The sequence below is a fragment of the Colossoma macropomum genome, unplaced genomic scaffold (genome assembly GCF_904425465.1).
Source record: "Colossoma macropomum unplaced genomic scaffold, Colossoma_macropomum, whole genome shotgun sequence".
Taxonomy (NCBI): Eukaryota; Metazoa; Chordata; class Actinopteri; order Characiformes; family Serrasalmidae; genus Colossoma; species Colossoma macropomum.
This window is the reverse complement of record NW_023494805.1, coordinates 13625747-13646770: the sequence shown is the minus strand read 5'-3', so window position 1 is coordinate 13646770 and position 21024 is coordinate 13625747. Positions and strand designations below refer to the sequence as shown.

At 37.9% G+C, this 21024-nt stretch overlaps 1 protein-coding gene across 1 annotated transcript in view; it reads left to right on the top strand.

Annotated features, from left to right (window-relative positions):
- Positions 1-21024, top strand: part of LOC118826575 (B-cell scaffold protein with ankyrin repeats-like) — a 62584-nt gene that overhangs the window by 28706 nt on the left and 12854 nt on the right. The window contains exons 7-9 of the mRNA XM_036597580.1: positions 572-768; positions 19417-19480; positions 19638-19877. Of these exons, the coding sequence (XP_036453473.1) occupies positions 572-768; positions 19417-19480; positions 19638-19877 (501 nt within the window). The remainder of the gene's footprint in view (positions 1-571; positions 769-19416; positions 19481-19637; positions 19878-21024) is intronic.

Sequence of the window (21024 nt, the reverse complement as noted above, 5' to 3'; positions counted from 1 at the left end):
ACACAGTAAATACTGAATGTATTAATTAGATTATGTATATAAAAATGTATATTTAGTTGTTGTAATTTTCTTGTTATGTTTTTCAGCTTTCTCTCCAATGCTAAAAATGTACTTAATGGCTATTTTGGCTGGAAGTTAAATAAATTACTTTTGCACAGTACTGAATAAAAAATATGTACAACTGAAGATGTGAGCAGTGGACTTATTATGTACAGTTTCAACACATGAAATTGCATGTGCTGATTGCAGAAGAAGAATGTAGGAGGGGTCCTTGTTTTGGAGGATTATGGCCTGGAATACACCACAGATATATTATGTATAATACAATGTATATTCAGAGGGATGTGGGAGGGGTCTTTTTTAGGAGGATCCTAGCTTGGGGAAAGAAACTGCGTAGGTGAGAAATTAGTGCCAGTATTCAGGGCTCCCACTCTTGGTCTGAGAGCGAAAACACTGAAAAAGAAAGTGACTAAGATGTGAGTGGTCAGCTATAAACTCCGAAGAGGTTTGACCTTTTCTGTAATATTAAGAAGGTGTCGAGCTTTAAAGCAGATTTTTTTGTCACCTGCAGCCTCACATTCCGAGGACATTCCCACTCTTCTGCACTTTGCGGCCCAGCATGGACTGAAGGACCTAGCCAGCATTCTTCTGCAATGCCCTGGAGCCCAGCAGGCTATGAGAACCACCAACTGCCTCGGACACACACCTCTGGTGCTAGCACACACATATGGGCACACCCAGCTCCATGTTCTCCTTCAGGAGTCACTGGTGAGTACATGTTGAGAAGTTCATGAGAATTAACCTTAAAGGGGTATGTAGTTTGGATGAAATTGGAAATGGCTGTAGCTATGTTTATTATTATTAACCACTTTTCATAGTTTTGAAGATAAGTTATGCTATTTTCCTTCTGTAATATTGATGGAATATATTTTGATGGACACGTTTCTGATTTAAAAAACTGGAAGCAAACTGGACTTTCAACTTTGTAGGTGAGCGAGCAAGTCAGCATTCATAAAAGTGTTTTTAATGTGTTTAAATGCTCATTTTTACTGTGGCAGTTATACACAATTTGTAATAATCAGGCTGCAGATCAACAAAACTGCTGCCTGATTTACCTCAGCACATTCCCCTTGATGGAGAAGTGTGAATTGTTTTCACACAAGAGTGTTCTCACCTCTCATTTTTCACCCATCATTGCTCACTAGCAGCCCAACACAGAGTGACAGCATTTCATACACAGAGAGCCAACAGTGTCCTAGTTAATCTGATAACAGAGTTATGGGAAAAAGGTATTGGTAACACTGGTAACATTTGGATAGCCTGCTGTAGATGCTTTGTAGATGGTCATCTAAAATTTAACTTCTGTTTGACTATATATCTATTAAACTCACCTTATTTTTTTCCAATTCCAACTTCAACCCAAAACCTAAACCTCACACTAACCCTCAGCCTGGTCCTAACCCTAAGCCTAACCCCAACACTTTTAAGAATCAACTGAGCGTCACCAGATAGTTTGTTAATAATTTTAACATCTGTAGATGATGTACAGAGAGCTATCCAAATAGAGTGAGAACAAAATATTAAATTTGATTACATTACGCATAATTTCGAAAACATCCAAGTCATTTTCCATTCCACTGAATAGCCACTAGGGAGGCTGCAAGAAAGAGGAAAGAGGCTACAATATCACCAATGAAGTCTCATCATCTTACATGCATTGACTTAGGCAATTTAGCTACCTCTTATGTAAAGAAATTTCTTACAAAAGAAAACGAAGCCAATGCTTTTGACTGGAGAGAAGTATAGTTTAGCACTTTTGCACAGTACAGTGGTAGTTATCTCAGGAGATTGAGCAGATGAGTAGAAGAGTGGTGCTCCACAGTGGGGTGCCACAGTGGGAGGCAAATATAATCTTCTCTCTTCAAGAAGAGTAAGAAAACAGCCTAAATAATGCAAGAGATGAAAGTAAGCCATCGCTTGCAACAAGTGAAGATTTCATAACTTTAAACTGGGAGATATACAAATACTTCAGTCATAATCACATTTCATGGGCATGTGATCTATAAGCAGTTTATATACACTGTCATCAAAGCCTGGATTTAGTCCTCACAGTGAATGTTTGTGGCAATAATCTAATATGAAGTAAAAGTGATGATCTGGCCAAAAAAACTTATTTACACAATTTCTCTCTCAGCCCAAACACAGTCGATCAGCCAAGACGTTTCTTGTCTAAAGTTTTCTTCTAGTTTTGCACTATAGTTGTCAGGCAAGAGTAGCTAACAAGTAATGGAAGCTTAGCATTGTGCAAGCCTAAATCATCACGCACTTGCAAGTTTGATTTCTGGCCAGAACCACAAAATATTTTACTCCTTTAGCTGACTTGTATGCAATGCGTTTGCTTTCATAAAAAATATAAATCCATGATTTTTCCCTTTCTTGCCTCCATCTCAAAAACTATGTCCACAAAAGCAACAATTCCTGTGACCGCAGTCACGTCTCTCATGCTGGAGCTAAGCTCAAACTCAAACAAATGAGTGACACAACTGTAGTTGCTAGCCAACCCCAACCCACACAAGCCGGGTATTTACAACCATCAAGGGGCCTGCAGGGTGGGGCGGCAGTCCATAAATAAGGGCTGAAGAGTTAGCAGAACCGGCTTCAACCAGGCAGGTATGGACCCCGTGAGACTAAGGTCAACACAGTTTGCTGGTTAACCACTCTTTTAGTCCTTTTGTTCCTTTTCTTCATCCAGTGATGCAACTGCTGGCAGCCTCTGCCTGCACACTGGCCCATAGCACAGGGGCCTGTGGTGACTAGGCCCCCTAACACCATTACTGGACCACTTATATCGCAACTTATGCAAATTTACACCCATGACTCATGGGTAGCTACAATGGCTTAATGATGCTCTTCACTCTTTAGCTTACATTAGAGCACCAATTTGGGTGAGATATAGCAAAAGCAAGTAAACAAGACATATTTTCAAGTCATCAATGGGGCAGGAATGCGTGAAGGTGTTTTGAGTTGGGGTGCTGAAATATATGACATACACAATGACATCCTGCAAAATGATATGCTTTTTTCAGAATAATTTTTTATAATTTACATCAAATAGAGTGTGTCATAACACCCTACAGCATGACAAGATAAGGCAAAATATACATTTAGTTGACACATCAAACCATTGATGCATGCCCCTCCCACTCTTTCACCCTGGGCAAACTGTATGCAAATTAGTTCATATTGTTGATATGTGGCACAGAAACCAATCGTGCCATGCAGGTAGTCAAGTCCCAGTCTGAAAATTCAACATTCTAACACACACTGAGTGGGAGATGGTTGGAAATAGCTGGAAATAATCAATATTCAAAATGTTAACTTTTTTAAGTAAAAAAATGAGTGCATTTACATGCACTTAATAATCCGATAACAGCAGAAACTCAGATTTTGTCAGTAATTTGATCAATGCATTTACATGCACTTGGGTAATCAGATAATGGGAAAACTTTTGGTCTACATGAATCAGGCAGTAATGTGATTTCTGCTTTGCAACGAGCCAATAAACTCACAGAAGAAGACATGACATAAATGTAATGTAACTCCAACATCATGCCACAGCTTTTTTTTTTAATCAATGCACCACTTTATCTGAAAATATGAACATACATCATCTAGATGAAGAATATTTAAACTCTTGCATGTAGTTGGTTTCAGCGTCGCCCCAAAAGTGTTTTGCTGCCATCTCACAGCAACGCTGCTTGCTTATTTCTGGTACCTCAGTCTGTTTTCGCACAAGCACAGACTGAGAAATTTGAACGAAATCCAAGTAAGAGTTTACATGCGCTGAGAAATCTGATTATTGAGCTAAAATCTAGCTCTCTTTATTGGATTTCTTAATTGGATTTCTAGACCTTACTCCAATCTAAGAATTCGGAGTATGCTGTTTACATGACCACTTGAATAATCTGATAGCTACAGAAATTTGATTATCATCAGGTTATTGAGAGCATGTAAACACACTCAATATTAAGCCACTTTGGGGCAAATATCTAGGCCACAACTCTGCATTGATGTACTTTTACTTGCTTGTGTTTTAGCAACTCACATATGAAGCAGCTAGCAGTTAGCAAAGGAATTACAGAAAATGCAGCATTCACTTTAAAAGTGCATGTTTACTACAGGTTTTGAAATCATATTAATAAAGCACAAAAATAAAAATACAACCCCACCCTAGACAAGCACATATTCACTCTCAGAAACAAAGTACTAAACTGTTACTGGGGTGGGAACCTCAAGGCTATGTTTTCAGGACCTTTAGTTAAGAAACATAATTGTGTCATATTCCATTGCACTTATATTTCTAAAGTTACATTGAACCTTAAGGACCATGTTGTGCCTTTGAGGATACATTTATGTTCTTTGTAACTCAATGAACCAAAATGTACCTGTACAGTAGCTTTTTTTCGGACACTGTAGGTCTTCGCTATTTATTTCTTTTTAAGAATTCTGAAATCAAGGGGTGCTGTGGCCTCCTTATCACCTCACTCCCCATGTCCCTGTGGGAGAGCGTTTGTTTTTTGGCCCATAATATCCTAGTTTGTGTTGTTTATAAGGAATGCTTGTTGAGTGCTAGGATTCCTTTTTCACCAAGGTTGCTCTCCATTTTTCATTAGCATTCTCTCTGCTGCTTGTTTCCTTGCTCTCTTTCAGTTAAACAGAAAATAACAGATGTGTTTTTTCCAAAACAACAGTGCTCTGTTGGTTCATTCAAGTTTGAGTACACAGTGGTGCATAATGGGTGGGGATGTGGAGAAAGTTAATGTCAAAATTGCACTGTTTTTTTCCCTTCCCAAGGCCGATGTAGTGAAAGCCTGATTTGTTAAGATTCCTCCCCCACTACCCACATGAAAGCACAGAGGAGTGCACATTTATTTACTAATGGCAAGCAATTAACAGGTATCCACGTGTGTATCAGTGAATGCATTAAGTAGAGCCCAGAGGAACACAGCTTTCTGCAGGCTTTCTTAATAATCTCATTTAAAAACACACCATAGCACAAACTACCTCACAGCAAACACTGGAAAAACCCATCACATGTTAACAATCACATCCTCCTCACATAAAAAAATCAAATATGAACTGTTAAACTACACTGACTAAACTACACTGAGTAGCCAGTGCATTAGAAACACCCACCCTGTACATACTCTCATCATTTGATGGGATACACTTACTGACTATGTGCACTTTGTATATGTACACATGTTGACTGTTGCTGCACAATTAAGACCCCCTGGCCAACAATGCAGCATCATAGGACCATGACTGACTAGATATTATTTGGATGGTGTAGCATTCTTATGACAGAAGAGATGCCAACATGGTACTGACATGGTAGTAGAGTCCTGAAATGAGTGTCAGTCACAGCAGCAATACAGCAACATCCTATGTTGGTCCTATCCTGATCTCTTTCCATTGATGGATGGGGTAGAGGGGAGCTGATAAGTTGTGCAGCAACAGATGCCCTCCCCCCAGTAAATGTAAACATGAAGTCCACCTATATGGTAGGTGTTTCACATAAAATGACCAATGAGAATGAGTGTACCTAATAAACTGGCCACTTGTGTACAATAGCAATGTTTGCCAAGCATGCCTATCATATGTATGCCTAGTTTAAGGATTCTGCTCATGCACAAAATAATCAGTGGGCATGACATGAGGTAATCTCATGATGCATAACTGCAAAGCTCATAAGAGTGAAGCATCCTACAACAGTTAAATTGAACAATTATAACTCAAACTGAATACATTACCAAACATTTGACAACCTATTTTCTGAGGAAAAATTAATGTGGGATGTGAACAAATAATGTTATGTATCGTAGAAATAATTGACACAATCCTGACAAGTCCTGCCTCTTTTAGTTACTATTGCTACATCCATTAAACTTTCAACTAGGGTCACCTGGCAGCATCCTTAAAAGACTGAAATGTTCATTAGTGAAAAATCCTAGATGCACACAGTAAAGTTCCTCTGAAATTATTCAAAAATAAACTGACTTACGCAGACTTGAGAAATATTTATGCCAATTTAAAGCAATAAAAGGATTCTGGAAACCATATTTACATTACTCAAAGCAGGAAAACCAGTCACTCGATTTCATGTCTAGGTTTGAACAACAGAAGCTGCTCCTTCAGATGTTAACAAAAGAGTAATGGAGCAATTCGGTGCAGCATTACATGCTGAGTAATTGTACAGGAGGACTTTTATCACACTTGTGAATCAATACAAATGACAACATGTGTATAAGTGCATTAATATCTATCTTTACGCAGAATGTTTTAATCACAATAATGAACACTGTACAGCCCACGTTACTCTGACTGATTTATCAAGCCAACTGCAGCTCAGTTATGAAAAACAACTTAGCTAGCTTACTAATCGTTATATAGTTATATTTATTTATTGTTAGACCTCATATTGTAATCAATGTTAACAAATACAGTGACCCAGATCAATTTTAGCTTACCTTACAGCCAAGTCTGCCTTTTAATAGAGCCATAAGCTCTGTGGTCGTAGATTAATGCTAAACTTTTCCATTAAAATGTTTTCCACCTTAATTCTGACTAATTTACTGCCACCACCGTTCTCACTGCAGATTTGTTCAAAGCAATTTTGTTGTAGTTTTCCCTTCGCTTGTCAGAGAAAGTAGCTCTTAGAGACAATTGTGATAGTCTGAGAGGCTAGTTTATCATTATTTAGCAAAGTGTCAATTATCTTACACCATCATGTTTGAAAAAAGCAATAAGGTTCAACTAAGGGGGAGTTATATTAACTACAAACTGACTTAAACATGTTAAATCTTACCACAGATGTGCTTTGTTCCATCAACACTGAGGAACTCTGGAATTTTAATGGATTTATTTCAGGTTCAAACTGAACCTGTGAAGCATTTTGCCAAATAAAATCATCTTTTGAGCGCAGAAATGCAGGTTTTTGGTAGGTGTTGAAAACCACAGTGGGTTGATGCTGGACGGAAATGAGTACTATGCAGTAAACATAGTAAAATCACAAGTTAATTCAGTGATTTAGCAGATAATTTAACCCCTAAATCCCTATGTTTAATCATCATTTCAGCTCCGCATTCTCATAACTACATGAAACTATATATTTTCATCATAGCTGCTGAATAATTTATAGTAGTTGCTGGATAAGACATAAGATGAATAACTGGACAATAAGCCTAAGGTTTAAAATAGTTTAGTTTAGTCTTGTTTTCTGGAAAATGTTTTTAAACCACCTTTATCCCGCAACATCTCATTAGGTTTTGACCCCAGGAAACACCATTGTCTTTCTGAGGGAGTCTGTGCCATAAGATTGCAGATGGAGGGTAATTTAATTTGATTTCTCATGCATTTTGGCTTGGATTCTTTTTGTAGAACATTGTTTGAAATGAAAAAGACTGAACTTGCAGTGGAAATGTGTCAATTTGTTGAACTCAAACGTTTGCAGTCCACCTGAAAGCTTTTTAACAAGGCATATGGAAATTATACCATTGTATTATATGGAAGTATGTGATCTGTTCATGCTTCATCTGCAGATGTGTTCATTTGTGGCAAGTGTTGCTAGGTTGTATAAGCTCAACAGAATGTTGGCAAAAATCTCATTCAATTTAATGAATTTAGGTTGGAATTTAGATTCGTAACATACATTGAGGTTCCAGTTTAAAATGCAATGCTACCAAGCTGCACTATGCTACTAGGCAGGCTGGAAAGGATAATAATGAATTTGCCGCAATGCTGTTAGCTCATTAACGCACACAAATACACAAAAAACACCCAGTCTGTCTTAACTGTGTGACCTTTAACACACCTTCGATATTAGTGTCATTTCAACCAGAGAGGTCTCCAAATCCCCAAATCTTACAGAGTTCAGTTTTAAACAATCCTGAAATCTGGGAATGCTGCAGCCCCCACAACACCCCTACATCCTATATCAATGTACCAGAATGTGATATATATATTAGCTTTTTAGCATATTACCTCAACCCAAACCAGTTTGATATGCTAGCCCCCCTCTCCCTTACAGACACACCACTTAGTCTGACCACCCATTACTCAGAATGTGATTTATCACCTCTAAAGGGACACGTTCACAGATCTTTCTGTCAATAGTAGGGTGTGAGTGCCGCAGGCCTTTTATTCTCCAAAATGGGCTTAGAGACTCAGCAACACATACAGGCACACTTCATCTCGATAACTAACGAGGCACGAGTCCACCCACCTAGAGAATACCCAACCACAGGGGAATGAAAATGAAATGACTTAACCTAATCCCCTCTCCGCAGTGGTTGTTATGGGAATACTGTAATTATGACTGTAAAATTGGATTAAAATTGCCTGATTGACCTTACCTACTTCTGCAACTCATCATAATGTCAGGGGGGAACAAAAAATATAATCAAGCATTTGTTATTAGATCAATAAACCAAACCCCATAGATTGATAACCTCAAGAGCTTCATTTTGGAAGTTCAATATGCGACTTAGATCTAATCTATTAAAACGTGAGTAAGTTCTAATCAGAGGTGATGAATGACTGTGTCAAATCGGGTCAGTGCCTAAACACCTCATCACCTCCCACTCACATTAATTATTTGGTGGCATGTATTATTCAAACAATCTCAACTCAATGCTCAAAAAAATGCAATGCACCTTTAATGAAAGTATCAATAAATGTTAATTATGTAACAGCAGGCGAAAAAAAATGTTTCCAAGGAAGTCGATGTGAATGAAGACCAAAGGCTCGTTGCTGTAACGTTAGAAGAATGGTGACTTCTCCCTGGCCTTGCCGCCGGCCTTTAATCATCTAATTAAGCTCGATATGCTTCACAAGCAACAAAGTGGCAAAGCAGAGAGCTAATTAAGAAATGTTTGTGTTTTAATTGTGTGCTGTTATTTTGCTATTATATATCTCCACAATCCTGCCCCCTCCTTTCTCCCTCCTCATCAATATTCCATCACAGTTTCTAGTTTCTAGCAACATACTATGATGCTGTGGCATTTTTTATGTACTTTTGGGTTCAGTGGCTTTGTATACTAAAGGAACTTTTTAAAAGTTTTTTTTTTTTTTGAAATAGCATTGAAAACCAACTGTAATCAATGCAGCAGTGGTCAGGCTTTTGTTCGGTACATGAATAGTTGTACTTTTCAGTGTTCTTTAGCTGTGGGATGCAAATGCTCTTAACACCTACATATATTAAACATAGTCATCTTTTCTTAGCATCCAAACAATGGAATGCAGTGCATAATGGAACATAATGACAGTTCAACCCTTTACGCTGGCCCTTAGGAGAAAAAAAGTGTTGTGAAATATTGTTTCAAATGGCATAATTATACTAGGTACATGCTAACATTTATGTGGTTCATCTTTCTGTGCAACAGTGGCAAGTCAGTTCTGTTCAGAAAGCAAAGCAGCTAAATATTGTCTTTTTAATATTATATCAATCATGTTGATTTCAATGCAGGGGCCTTAGCAAAGGTCATGCTATAATAATTAACATTGTTTATAATTAAACAGTTGCAACTGCAGTTAGTCACTGTCATATTAAATACCTTGTACATCATTTTTGACATTATTTGACAATGCCAGCTTCCCTTTACATTGTGTGAATGTTTCATGACCAGTAGAAAGGTCCAGAATCATCTTGAATAAAATCTACTGACATTATTGTACATTGAAGTTAGAATTCCACTGTTTTTTCAAAACTTTTCAACAAAGTGCTTCATAGGAAAAGCTTATCAAACTCAGATTTCTTTACGGTGATAGAAACCAGGGGTCATTTGTCTACAACCCCAATATAGCCATTTTATTTAGTAACCAAAATGACCAATCAAACTATTTGTGCCTACTAAGTTTTTATGTGTAATACTGATAACTGTTAAATGGTTGTAAAATGTTTTCTTTGGCTACTAGTTTGTCTTACAACACTGCAAAAATGGTATCTTGGCAAATGAAATTATCTTAAATCTAGATAATATATCCAGTATTTCTAATTATGAGATTGAATTAGAATTATTAGCTATATTGACTAGATTTAAGATAACTTCACTTGCCATAATATCAATTTTTGCAGTGAACACCCTCCATGTACGTCTTAATATACTTCTTGCACTTAATATATTTAAAAATATATGTTTTGGGCTCAAAACGATTGCAAAATAATGTCTCAGGCCTCAGGCAGGGCATTTATAACCTTTTTTCCATGGTATTAAAATGCATTAAAAGCTTCAGACATCTACTTCCTATAACCACCATTGTGAACTATCCTGACTCAGTACATTTTTCCAGAATGCAGCATTTCACAGCAAAACCACTCTGAATTCCTTTGTGTACATGTTTACAACTTGCCTATGCAGAAATCAATACAATTCCCCTTTGGGAACATTCCCTCTTTTTCCTGTAAAGTTACTATTTGAGAGATTTCTTTTTTTAATTGCATGTGAATATTCCTCCTTTTCTATTGGCAACATCTCAGCCACTGCTTAAGATGTTTCTCTCCTAATGAAAATGACTGAATTTCAGTTTTCTGTTCTTAAACTGTTTGCTGATTCGCATACTTCAGATAAAAGACAATCACCAATGTTAAGACTATGCTGTCAGCATGATACACATGTCCTGGCCTACTGAGTGCTCTTGTTTTGGCTTTGTCCAAAGCACATAACTCCTGATTGCTTCAGGGCTACAATCCCTTTCACCTCGTTCCCTTCACCCCAGGGTTTATAAATAAGAACATATTTCCTGGTAATGCAAAGGCCCCAAACCCCTCCATTAGTCAATCATACCAACAAACAACAACAAAAACCACAACAAAACACATTCTCAAGATTTTATCCCTGTTGTAATAGACACCACTCTTAATGCTCCCGCTAACATATGAAGCAAATCAAAGACGTCCACTTGAAAAGGTCAGCATGGCTTATTAGGGTGATTCTATTGTGAGCCGTCCACATTTGGTGTGGGGTCTTATTTCAGCTCACACCCATAAACATGTCATCTCTCTGCCTTGGATGAAGCCGCCTGATTCATACTGGGACATCCTGACTTTCAAACACTTTGAATTGGCAGATGAGGAAAAGGCAGTAAAAATGATTAAAGTGGTGGGTTAGAGTGACCACACTCTTAAAAAATAAAGATGCCGGAAAGGGTACCTTGGAGGGATACCGTAGAAGAACCATATTTGGTTCCCTACAGAATCTTTCAGTGGATGGCTCTTCTATTCATTTTCGTGAATGTGAGTGTGAAGGACCTTTTTAAAGTGTAAAGAACTTCCACATAATATATTATTCTATGCTAACCATTCATTCATACCAAGAACCAATCAGTTTTAAGAATGTACTTACATTTTATCACAGCTGAGTAGAAGTATTAAAAATGAAAAAGTAAAAGAAAAATTAAGCTCATGGAACTTGAGCCACTGCTTCATGTCACTTGAAATCTAATCATTTGATGTGTTTTCGTCATGTTGCTCATGACAGATCTTGAGTGGCAGCGCCCTTGAATAGATGGTGTGATCAATCACTGGGTTTATAAATAGATGAGGTCCGGCATTAAGAGTTACTGTGCCTGGCCAAATTGTAGACCAGCAGCACCCTCGAGCCAGTGGAGCAGCTCTAAACAGCTTGTAGGCAACAGCAGGTCAGCAGTTGCTGTGTATGAGAGTCTGATGAAACTGCTTGCAATGGCGGCTGAGTGTGGCGGCCATTGTGTGTCTTATGTGGCTGAGCATATAGTATATTGTCACGTAAAGGTCTTTGCTTGTTTATTCTTTTATTTGGCATTCACCTGCATCTCTCATTACAATAGGCTCAAGGTTCTGCCATGTTTCCAATAACCAGTATTTGCTTTCCTTCCATTGTAGGAAAGCTGAACATTTGTTGTGAATGCCTGCCAGTTTATCTGCTTGCAGCACTGGCTACACTACAGTGATGAGCTTATACTGCATGATGCTTGTAATTGCTCACTTTTGGTGGAGGGTTCTAGACAAAACCTTTTAATGGCATAGAAAGTTTATAATCTGTGGAGGTTCATTAAACTTTAAAATAGTCCCTCACATTAACAGCTTATTTACGAATTCTTCGGAGAACCATCTATGAAATGGTTTCTTCTACACTATTGCACCAAAAAATTGACACTTTTGCTTTTAACCCTTTTTCACATATAGCCATGAAATGAATTATTCCCATCTGTTTTGAAGGTTCCTCAGTTGAACAGTGCAGCTTTAATAACATCAATAAAATATATGTAGATGGAAATGTGTATGATTTGCAAGTCAGTTGTACACATTTCTTTGATATCAAGAAAGCTGTTGTGGTGTGAACTGTTTTCACAGCAAGGGGTTCTTTCTCCTCCTATTTCACCCCATAATTACTCACTAGCAGCTCAACACAGAGTCGCAGCATTTCATTCAGAGTTATGGGAAAAATATTTTACTTGATTTTATTTTCTGGAAAATATCCAAGTCAATTTCCTTTCCATCGATGGCCAACATAATGACCATTATGAGGCTGCAGAGAGATGCTATGAGTGTAGTATGTCTGTAATTTATTCAATCAATTCAATCAAGGCTGCTTTTGCAAAGTGCCTTCCATTCCAGTTATTAGAGCTTAGCTTAGCTAGATATTCTTTATATTCCATTTGGCTGGCTGAGACTAAGCATTGTACTGGCAATGTTGAAAAATGAGATTTGGCTCAACAACAACAGTCCAATCAATTCCATGATGCTCAATTTTACATTCAATATCTTTCCACATGTCCAAAGCCTCCTCTTTCAGACTATGTTTATTTTGATGGGATTCTTTCTGGTCAGCTTGTATGTATGTGTCATACTTTCATCTGAGCTCCGGTACCAAGGATGGATGACATTTGGAAAGGACATCAGAGCGGCCACAACCTCGGCTTTTCCAACCCGTTTCCTTGTTCTAACCCCCTTTTGATCCGCTCCTCACAGCTCTCTTGGCCTGCTGAAGTCTGTAACCACAGCAACAGTAGACTCTCCTGCATTGTGCTGAGAATGTGTAGCGCTGAGGCTGAATTCTGGACGAGAGCAGATTAAGTGCTGAGCTCAAGGATCTCTCTCTCTTTCTCTCTCCTCTCTCTCTCTCGATTGCAGGCCTGAGCTTCCCTGCAGAATGTCTAGTAGGTTCATTTGCAATGGATGAAATGTCTGAAGCATGTAGTCTATACTTGTAGCTGTACTACAAGGGAGGCAAAAGGAGAAATCAAAAACATGTTGGAAACTTTTGTGAAATATACTGTAATAAAATGTAATGTTCTCCCTTATTAACGCCAACATTAAAAATGTTGAATGTTGGAGTTTGTTGGGTTAGTGTGTTCTGACCTTAACAATGACCACAAGATCTCACCAGAAATTTCACCTAAGCTTTGAGTGACAGAGCTATACCTATGAAACAAACATGCTAACATGCTATTACATCAAACTGCTTCCTTCAAGTTTCATAACACTATTAGTACGGGCGGGAATCTTCACAAACTCAATGATTATCAGCGGGATGCTGGCATGGCTCTGAGATTTGTTTGAGATTTGAATGCTAGTGTCTCTCCGTCTGCCACGGTAATGTGTAACACTGGCTCTTTCAGTGGGCGCGTGATAGTCAAATGCAGCGTGAGCTTTCCGCTCATTCACAGTAGGAGCTTTTTGCATGCTTTAAAGTATCCTTTTTGCCATCCCCTGCCCCAAATGGCACACTTACAACATCTCAATGGACCATCATGTTGCCACTCATTGACTAACGCCCTTTAGGATGCTTTCCGTCCATGAGTTCCACTCATTTCTGCATGCTAATGAATATTACTGCATATTCATGTCTGCATCAAAATACATTTGCTCAGCAGTGAGCTAGTCTATGAAGTACAGAGAGCGATGCTGTGTGAGAAATTACGTTTGTTCCACTTCATTTAAGAGCTCATGATGTCCATGCCCTTGGTAGCAGCACTGCGCATTACGAAACAGCCCACAGTTGCTTGTGTGCAGCTCACACAATGCTGTCTTTATTTACTGAAGGGTGAAAATTAACTGAACATGCAAACATGAGGATAAAGAGCAAATTTTATTGTGTGATATGGTTCGCTTGTTAGTTCAAAGACTGTGTGCCACTGCTTTTTGTTGACTTTGGTTCTTGCTGCAGTCAGAAAGTCTCGGAAGGGTTTGAATGCAGTGAATGGCAAGGAAAAGCAAGGACATTTGTTATTTGTTATGTGTGAGCATGTATGTGTGTACACATGCTCTTTTAATGCCATTCAGAAGTGCCTCATGTCAGAAGTCTTATTTCTTTTAATCAATTTTTTTATGTATATAGCAGAAAATATCTCAGCCATATAAAGAATATAAAGAGCACCATATGCAAACAAGGAGCATACAACACACTGTATATTTGTTGTTTGCATATGGAAAGTCAATTGTATAAAGAAATAGTAATAAAAACATTTGTAAAAAAAACACATTACATGAAACTCCTGGCACACAGTTCTTGTGTTGATGTTGTTTTCAAAGGCACTTTGGAACTCTGGTGACCCCACTCTGTGGAAATGTGCGGTCTACTGCTTCGTGGCTTTGAGTTGTTGTTGTTCCTAGACACTTCCATTTCACAATAATAGCACTTACAGTTGGAAATTTCACAAACTGACTTGTGGCAAAGGTGGCATCCCATGACAGTGCCATGTTTAGAGTCACTGAGCTCTTCAGAGTGACCCATTTCAGGGCTATGTGCTTGATTTAAACAACTGTTAGCAATAGGTGTGGCTGAAACACCCGAACATCACATATATCATGCAGATACAGGCCAACAGCTTCAGGTAATGTTCACATCAACTATAAGAATAAAGAAAAAATGTGATCCCAGTGATTTTGACCATGGCATGATTGTTGGGGTCAGACAAGCTAGTTTGAGTAATTCTATAATAGCTGATCTCCTGGAATTTTCACACAAAACAGTCTATAAGTGTAATCAGAATGGTGCAATAAAGAAAAAACTTCCAGTCAGCACCAGTTCTGCAAATGGAAATGCCTTGTTGATGTGAGAGATCAACAGCCAGATTGATCAATCTATCAATTGCAAGGCTGGTTCAAGCTGGCAGAAAGGCTACGGTAACTCAGAAAACTGCTCTGCACAATTGTGGTGAGAAGAAAGCATCTCGAGGTGCTTGAGGTAGATGGACTACAACAGCAGAAGACCACATCAGGTTCCACTAGACAGCTGAAGACTGGAAAAATGTTGCCTGGTCTGATGAATCTCAATATCTGCTGAGGCACACAGATGCTAGGGTCAGAATTTGGCACCAACAGCATGAATTCATATATGCAAAAGTTTGAACACTTACTGGTCAAATGACCTGTGTTTTTCTATGTGATTCTAAGTGAAAAAACGTTTTTCACATCCTCTACAGAGAAGACGCTTCTGCACATTTTGATGCATGATACTGTTTATTTGCTGAATTTGACATACTGGGAAAAATGTAAACATAAAATGTAGCCTGTGCAAATGTAATGGCATACTTTATGTTTTATGTTTTATTTATAATACAGCCCCATTTCCAAAAAAAAGTTGAGACGATGTGAAAAATTTAAATAACAACAAAATGCAATGATGTGCAAATCATTTAAACCCTATATTTCATTGAAAATTCCTCAAAGACAACATATCAAATATTGAAACTGAGAAATTTTATTGTTTTCTGAAAAATATATTTTAGCCCATTTTGAATTTGATGCCAAAAACACATTCCAAAAAAGTTGGGATGGGGGCAACAAAAGACTGGTAAAGTTGTGTAATGCTTTAAAAAACACCTGTTGGTAATTGGCAACAGGCCAATAACATGATTATATGAGTATATATGAGTATAAAATGAGCATCCCAGAGAGGCTGAGTCTTTCAGAAGTAAAGATGGGGAGGAGTTCACCACTCTGTGAAAGACTGCACAATCAAATAGTGCAACAATTCAAGAATAATGTTTCTCAACATAAAATAGCAAAGCAAATTTTTGCTTTTCACCATCTACACTATAAAATATAATTGAAAGATTCAGAGAATCTGGATAAATCTCTGTATGCAAGGGACAAGGCCAAAAAACAGTAGAATTGGAAAAGTGTCCTGTCGTCCAACAATTCAAAATTTGAAATTCTTTTTGGAAATCATGGACACCGTGTCCTCCAGGCTAAAGACCACTCAGCTTGTTATCAGTGCACAGTTCAAAAGCCAGTATTCATGATGGTATAGGGGTGCATTTGTGCACATGGCATGGGTGATGTGCACATCTGTGAAGGCACCATTAATTCTGAATGATATATACATGTTTTGGCAACATATGCTGCCATCCAGATGACATCTTTTTCAGAGAAGGCCTTGATCATTTCAGCAAGACAGTGTCAAACCACATTCTGCATGTATTACAACAGCATGATTCCATATTAAAAGAGTCCGGGTGCTAAACTGGCCTACCTGCAGTCCAGACATTTGGTGCATTATGAAAAGAAAAATAGGACAAAAGAAAAATAGGAAAAAGGAGACCCTGAACTGTTGAGCAGCTGAAATCCTATATCAAACAAGAATGGAAAACATTTCACTTTCAAAACTACAGCAGTTGGTCTCCTCAGTTCCTAAACACAGAGTGTTGTTAAAAGAGGAGGTGATGAAACACAGAGGCAAACTTGCCCCCGTCCCAACTTTTTTGGAATGTGTTGTTGGCATCAAATTCAAAATGGGCGTATTTTTTTTCAAAAGCAATAAAATGTTTCAGTTTCAACATTTGATTTGTTGTCTTTACACTATTTTCAATAAAAATTTGTGGTTTAAATGATTTGCACATCATTGAATTTTGTTTTTATTTACATTTTGCACAGTGTCCCAACTTTTTTGGACATGGGGTTGTACTTTAAATTCAAATAAATATTAATTGTGCTCAAAAATGTGCAGACAATGTCTTATTTAATGTTAATGATGAAGCTGTAACTTCTTAAATGGCTCTCAGCTTGGATGTTCAGTCCTAGAAAAAGACATTTATTTGGCATAGAACCACTTAACGTCACATTATGTGGAGGTTCTTTAAATAAAGAGGTTCTTATTTGCACAAAAGGTTCTTTTACACCTTAAATGGCCAGGGTCCACCAGTGGGCCAAAAGTTACTTCTGTAACTTCTACTTCTATAAACTAGGAATAGCTCAGCCAGTTTGCATTGAAGTCCCTGTAGTTACTGAATAATATGCCTTAGTATGTAATAAGCCTGAGATTTTAAGGGGTAATGGAAAAAAAACATTTTTTTTTTGCTTCAGAATGAAATAGATTGTCCTGAATTGTCTTCCTATTTCCCTTCAGTCTGTATATGCCTGTCATTCTGTCCACCTGTCATTATTCCCCCTGTGAGAAAAAAACACTTCAATTATTCATCACTACAGGAGAGCACTCGTGGAAAACCTGATGTTACAATCATGTCGGACATCAAAGTCGCCATCTTTCACATCCCCCCTCAACTTGTGATGCGTAATTAGCTTGTCTTGTCTATCTGTTAATTCCCCCTTCTACACTAATGAATATATTCATAACACTGAATGCTAATGTGCATTATCAATAGTAAAGGGGAAGAGTGTAGGCTATTATTCGGAGTGAATGGCAGGAGGTTGCTAAGGAACAGTGGCGAGAGAATGGGGAGTTGCAGGGTGAAATCTGCACCACGGTGAAGCGTGTACTTTCTATAGTCCTCCTCACGCTCATCAATTCAGCAGGCCCTCTGTGTGTTCAAACAGAATGAAATTTGTATAGCTGCGGTCAGTATATTCATGTGTGCTGTGAATAAGCCCATTGTTGCTCAGGTTTTGTTCTGAAGGACTGAAACAACAGACAGAACATAATCCGTTCACAGGCAAATTGAGTTGTCTATCATTTGCACACAGACCAGGGCCTTGCTCTGCACGCTACTGGTGCACTTCTTCACGAATCAATTCCACACGCTTGGCTAAAGTAGCAGGACCTTGAAATGTAAAAAAAAAGAAAAAAGAAAAATAAAAACATTGCCTGGAAGTTACATCCCATTTCTCTCCTTTAGTTGCCATAGAGGCAGTCATAACACTTGGCGAGTGCAAAATCAAATCTTTGGCTCAGAATCGTGGGCTAAATTACATGTTTGAATAGACTGAATTACATGTTTGAATGGACTGTGTTCATAAGCTGCGATCAGTGAATGAGATACAATCTCTTTCTGTTCAGACCGTGTCATTGTCAAAGCCAGATCTGTCAAAAGTGTAGTAATATTGGCTCAGAGTCTGTGTTCAAGGGAGGGATTTTGTTCTTTTCTTGAGTTTTCTCTTCCTCCTAAACATAACATTCAGGCAGTAGATGTCACTATATGAGGAAGTAAAAAGTGGTGCTTCTACATTTGAAATATATAGATTGTTGCTGTGAGAACAAAACCATGTATCTCCAAAATGGTAACTTTACAGAAGAAGGAAAAACATAGTTAACTTTCAGTGTAAGTTACTGTAAAGAGATTTTATTCCAAGCAGTTTTTGATCACTTTCTATTGGTCTATTCAGAAAACTTTCACACAATGTAAAACAAAGATAATATTTTCACATAATGTCCTTAAATGAAAACAAAAATAGCTGATTTTTTGATGTCAAATTGTTTTGACATTAACAATATGTTAAATTTATGGTGTAAGTTAATTACAATAAAATGAATTGCTTATAATAATAATATAAGGAATAAGAAAAATGAAGAGAAAATTGGATGCCTAACAACCATAAAAGTCCTGGTAGACCACCACAACTGTCACCATCAGATAAACAGCACTTAAAGCTTTCATCTATGAGAGAGAGGAGAAAATCAAGCTCCACTCTTGCTTTAGATCTGAAAAAATTCACAGGTGTTTCTGTCCATCCTTATGCTGTGAGAGGATAACTTAAGGGGTCTGAAAGGATGTGTAGTCAATGGACTGACCACCCCAGAGCCCAGACCTCAAAATCACTGAATGTGTTTAGGATTACTTGGAATGAGGATGCAGAAAATGAAAAGAAAGGAAGTTGTAATGAAGGCAAAAGGGTGGATTCAGTAAATACTGAAAATGCTGATATTGAGCCGTTTCTGTGGCATATTTTTCTGCATTTTTCACACAGAAAAATTAATAACTTGTACTTAATTGCCATTTTGACTGGAGATTAAATACATGAAGGATGAAGGGTGGTCTCTGACTTTTGCTCAGCATTGTGGCTTAGAAAGTGTGTGTCAATCTACACGTTATATTGTATGCCTTTTAATTTATTATTATTAGATAAGCCTTTTAGAGGTGTGCAATTAATTAAGTCCTAATCAAATTAATTGACTCTAACTGACTATGCCATTACAGGCAATGAACAGTGGAGAAGACTGCAATGATGACACAAGCGTGTACGAGCTTATGGGCAGTGCTGGTAAGTGACCATAAAGCTTTTTTTTTATTTGACTTTGTAAGCGTAGTATTCAAATGCTAATGCTGTAGTGCAGCATATTCGATAATAAACCATGTAGTGACATGATCACACCAAATCAACCTGAGATATTGTGCATTTTCTTCCTTTGATCCTGCAGGGAATCTGCAGGTTACTGACAGTCATGATGAGTCTCGGACAGGCAGAGCCAGAGATGCTGATGAAGAGCATGCAGAGAACAAGGAGGACCCCTATGCCCACCTGGGAGCCAATAACGAAGAGTACGACACCATCCTGACCTCCAGCAGCTCTGTGGTTATAGCCAACCGCCCCCCTGCACCCACCCCCAGACCTGAAACCCTCCCAGCCAAGGAGGACAGCATGCCTTTCATAGCCCAGGGTAAGGACACTGCATGCTAATCAGTTAACCCTGAACTCAGTTATTGTCTGGGATACCCAGGGGTGGGCATGACCAGGTTTTACTGGAGAGCTGTGCTTTTATTTATTTGTTTGTTTATTTATTTATTTTTGGTAAATTATTACACACCTTATGATTTTTTTAATCTGCCAATATATGTATGACTCTAGTGCTTTTCCTGCACTCAAAATAACACAGTTTTTTTGGTTAAAGAGCTGAAAGCTTGGCTGTTTTTTCCTAAGAAGCCTAACTTTTGTTTACATCAGTGTTTCTGAATGTAAAGCTGAAAGCACTTGAATTCTGCATCCCTTCAGGAACAGCACTTTTGACAGATTGTTGCAAATAAATCAGTTTAGTCGCAACTTAAACTCCTTAAATCTATTGATTTTTCTTACATAGAGGACAAAAGAGTAGGAAAGTTTATTAAGAACCGTCTGGAAAAGGGAACATACATTACCAATGTAACTAAATTGGTTTATAGACTAAGATATTTAGCCACTTTCTAAAAGTTACACAAACATCTCCTGAAGGTTAATGGAACTTTCCCTGCAACTACCAAATAAGCCTTTCATCAAGACAGACTACAAGGACTTTTGTCAAAACAACCACTATTTCAACTACACTAAACTATAATGCTCATATATGATGTTATGTACTTAGCCAGAGGGTCATCAATGTCCAGTGCCCATTCAGGTATGTTTTTACATATTTAGATATCTAACATCCCTGACAGCAAGGGGATAGTGGACCACTGTTGGCCTGCTGATGCCAAACCTGGCGGTCCACTGGTGTTTTGCTCAGCATTATCTGGGCGGCCCACTGATGACTAATCAGAGTAATAGACAAAATTCCACTTATCTTCGCTCATTTTCCACCCACAGTCCAATTTACTTATTTTGCCTTCCTTCCGTTATTTAGTCATACCTTGTAAATTAGTTTTGTAAATAATTTTAATCTAGCACAGTGTCAGTTACATCATTTTCTATAAAATCATTTTATATCAGGCCTAGTCATTATTTTTCTCTCAGTTGTTGACAACATTTGTCTTAGTTTATTTTCTAAAATAAAAGGTTAAGTGTATTTAAAATCCATTTGAGGAGATTAAAAACTAGTTAGAGGTTGTATGCAG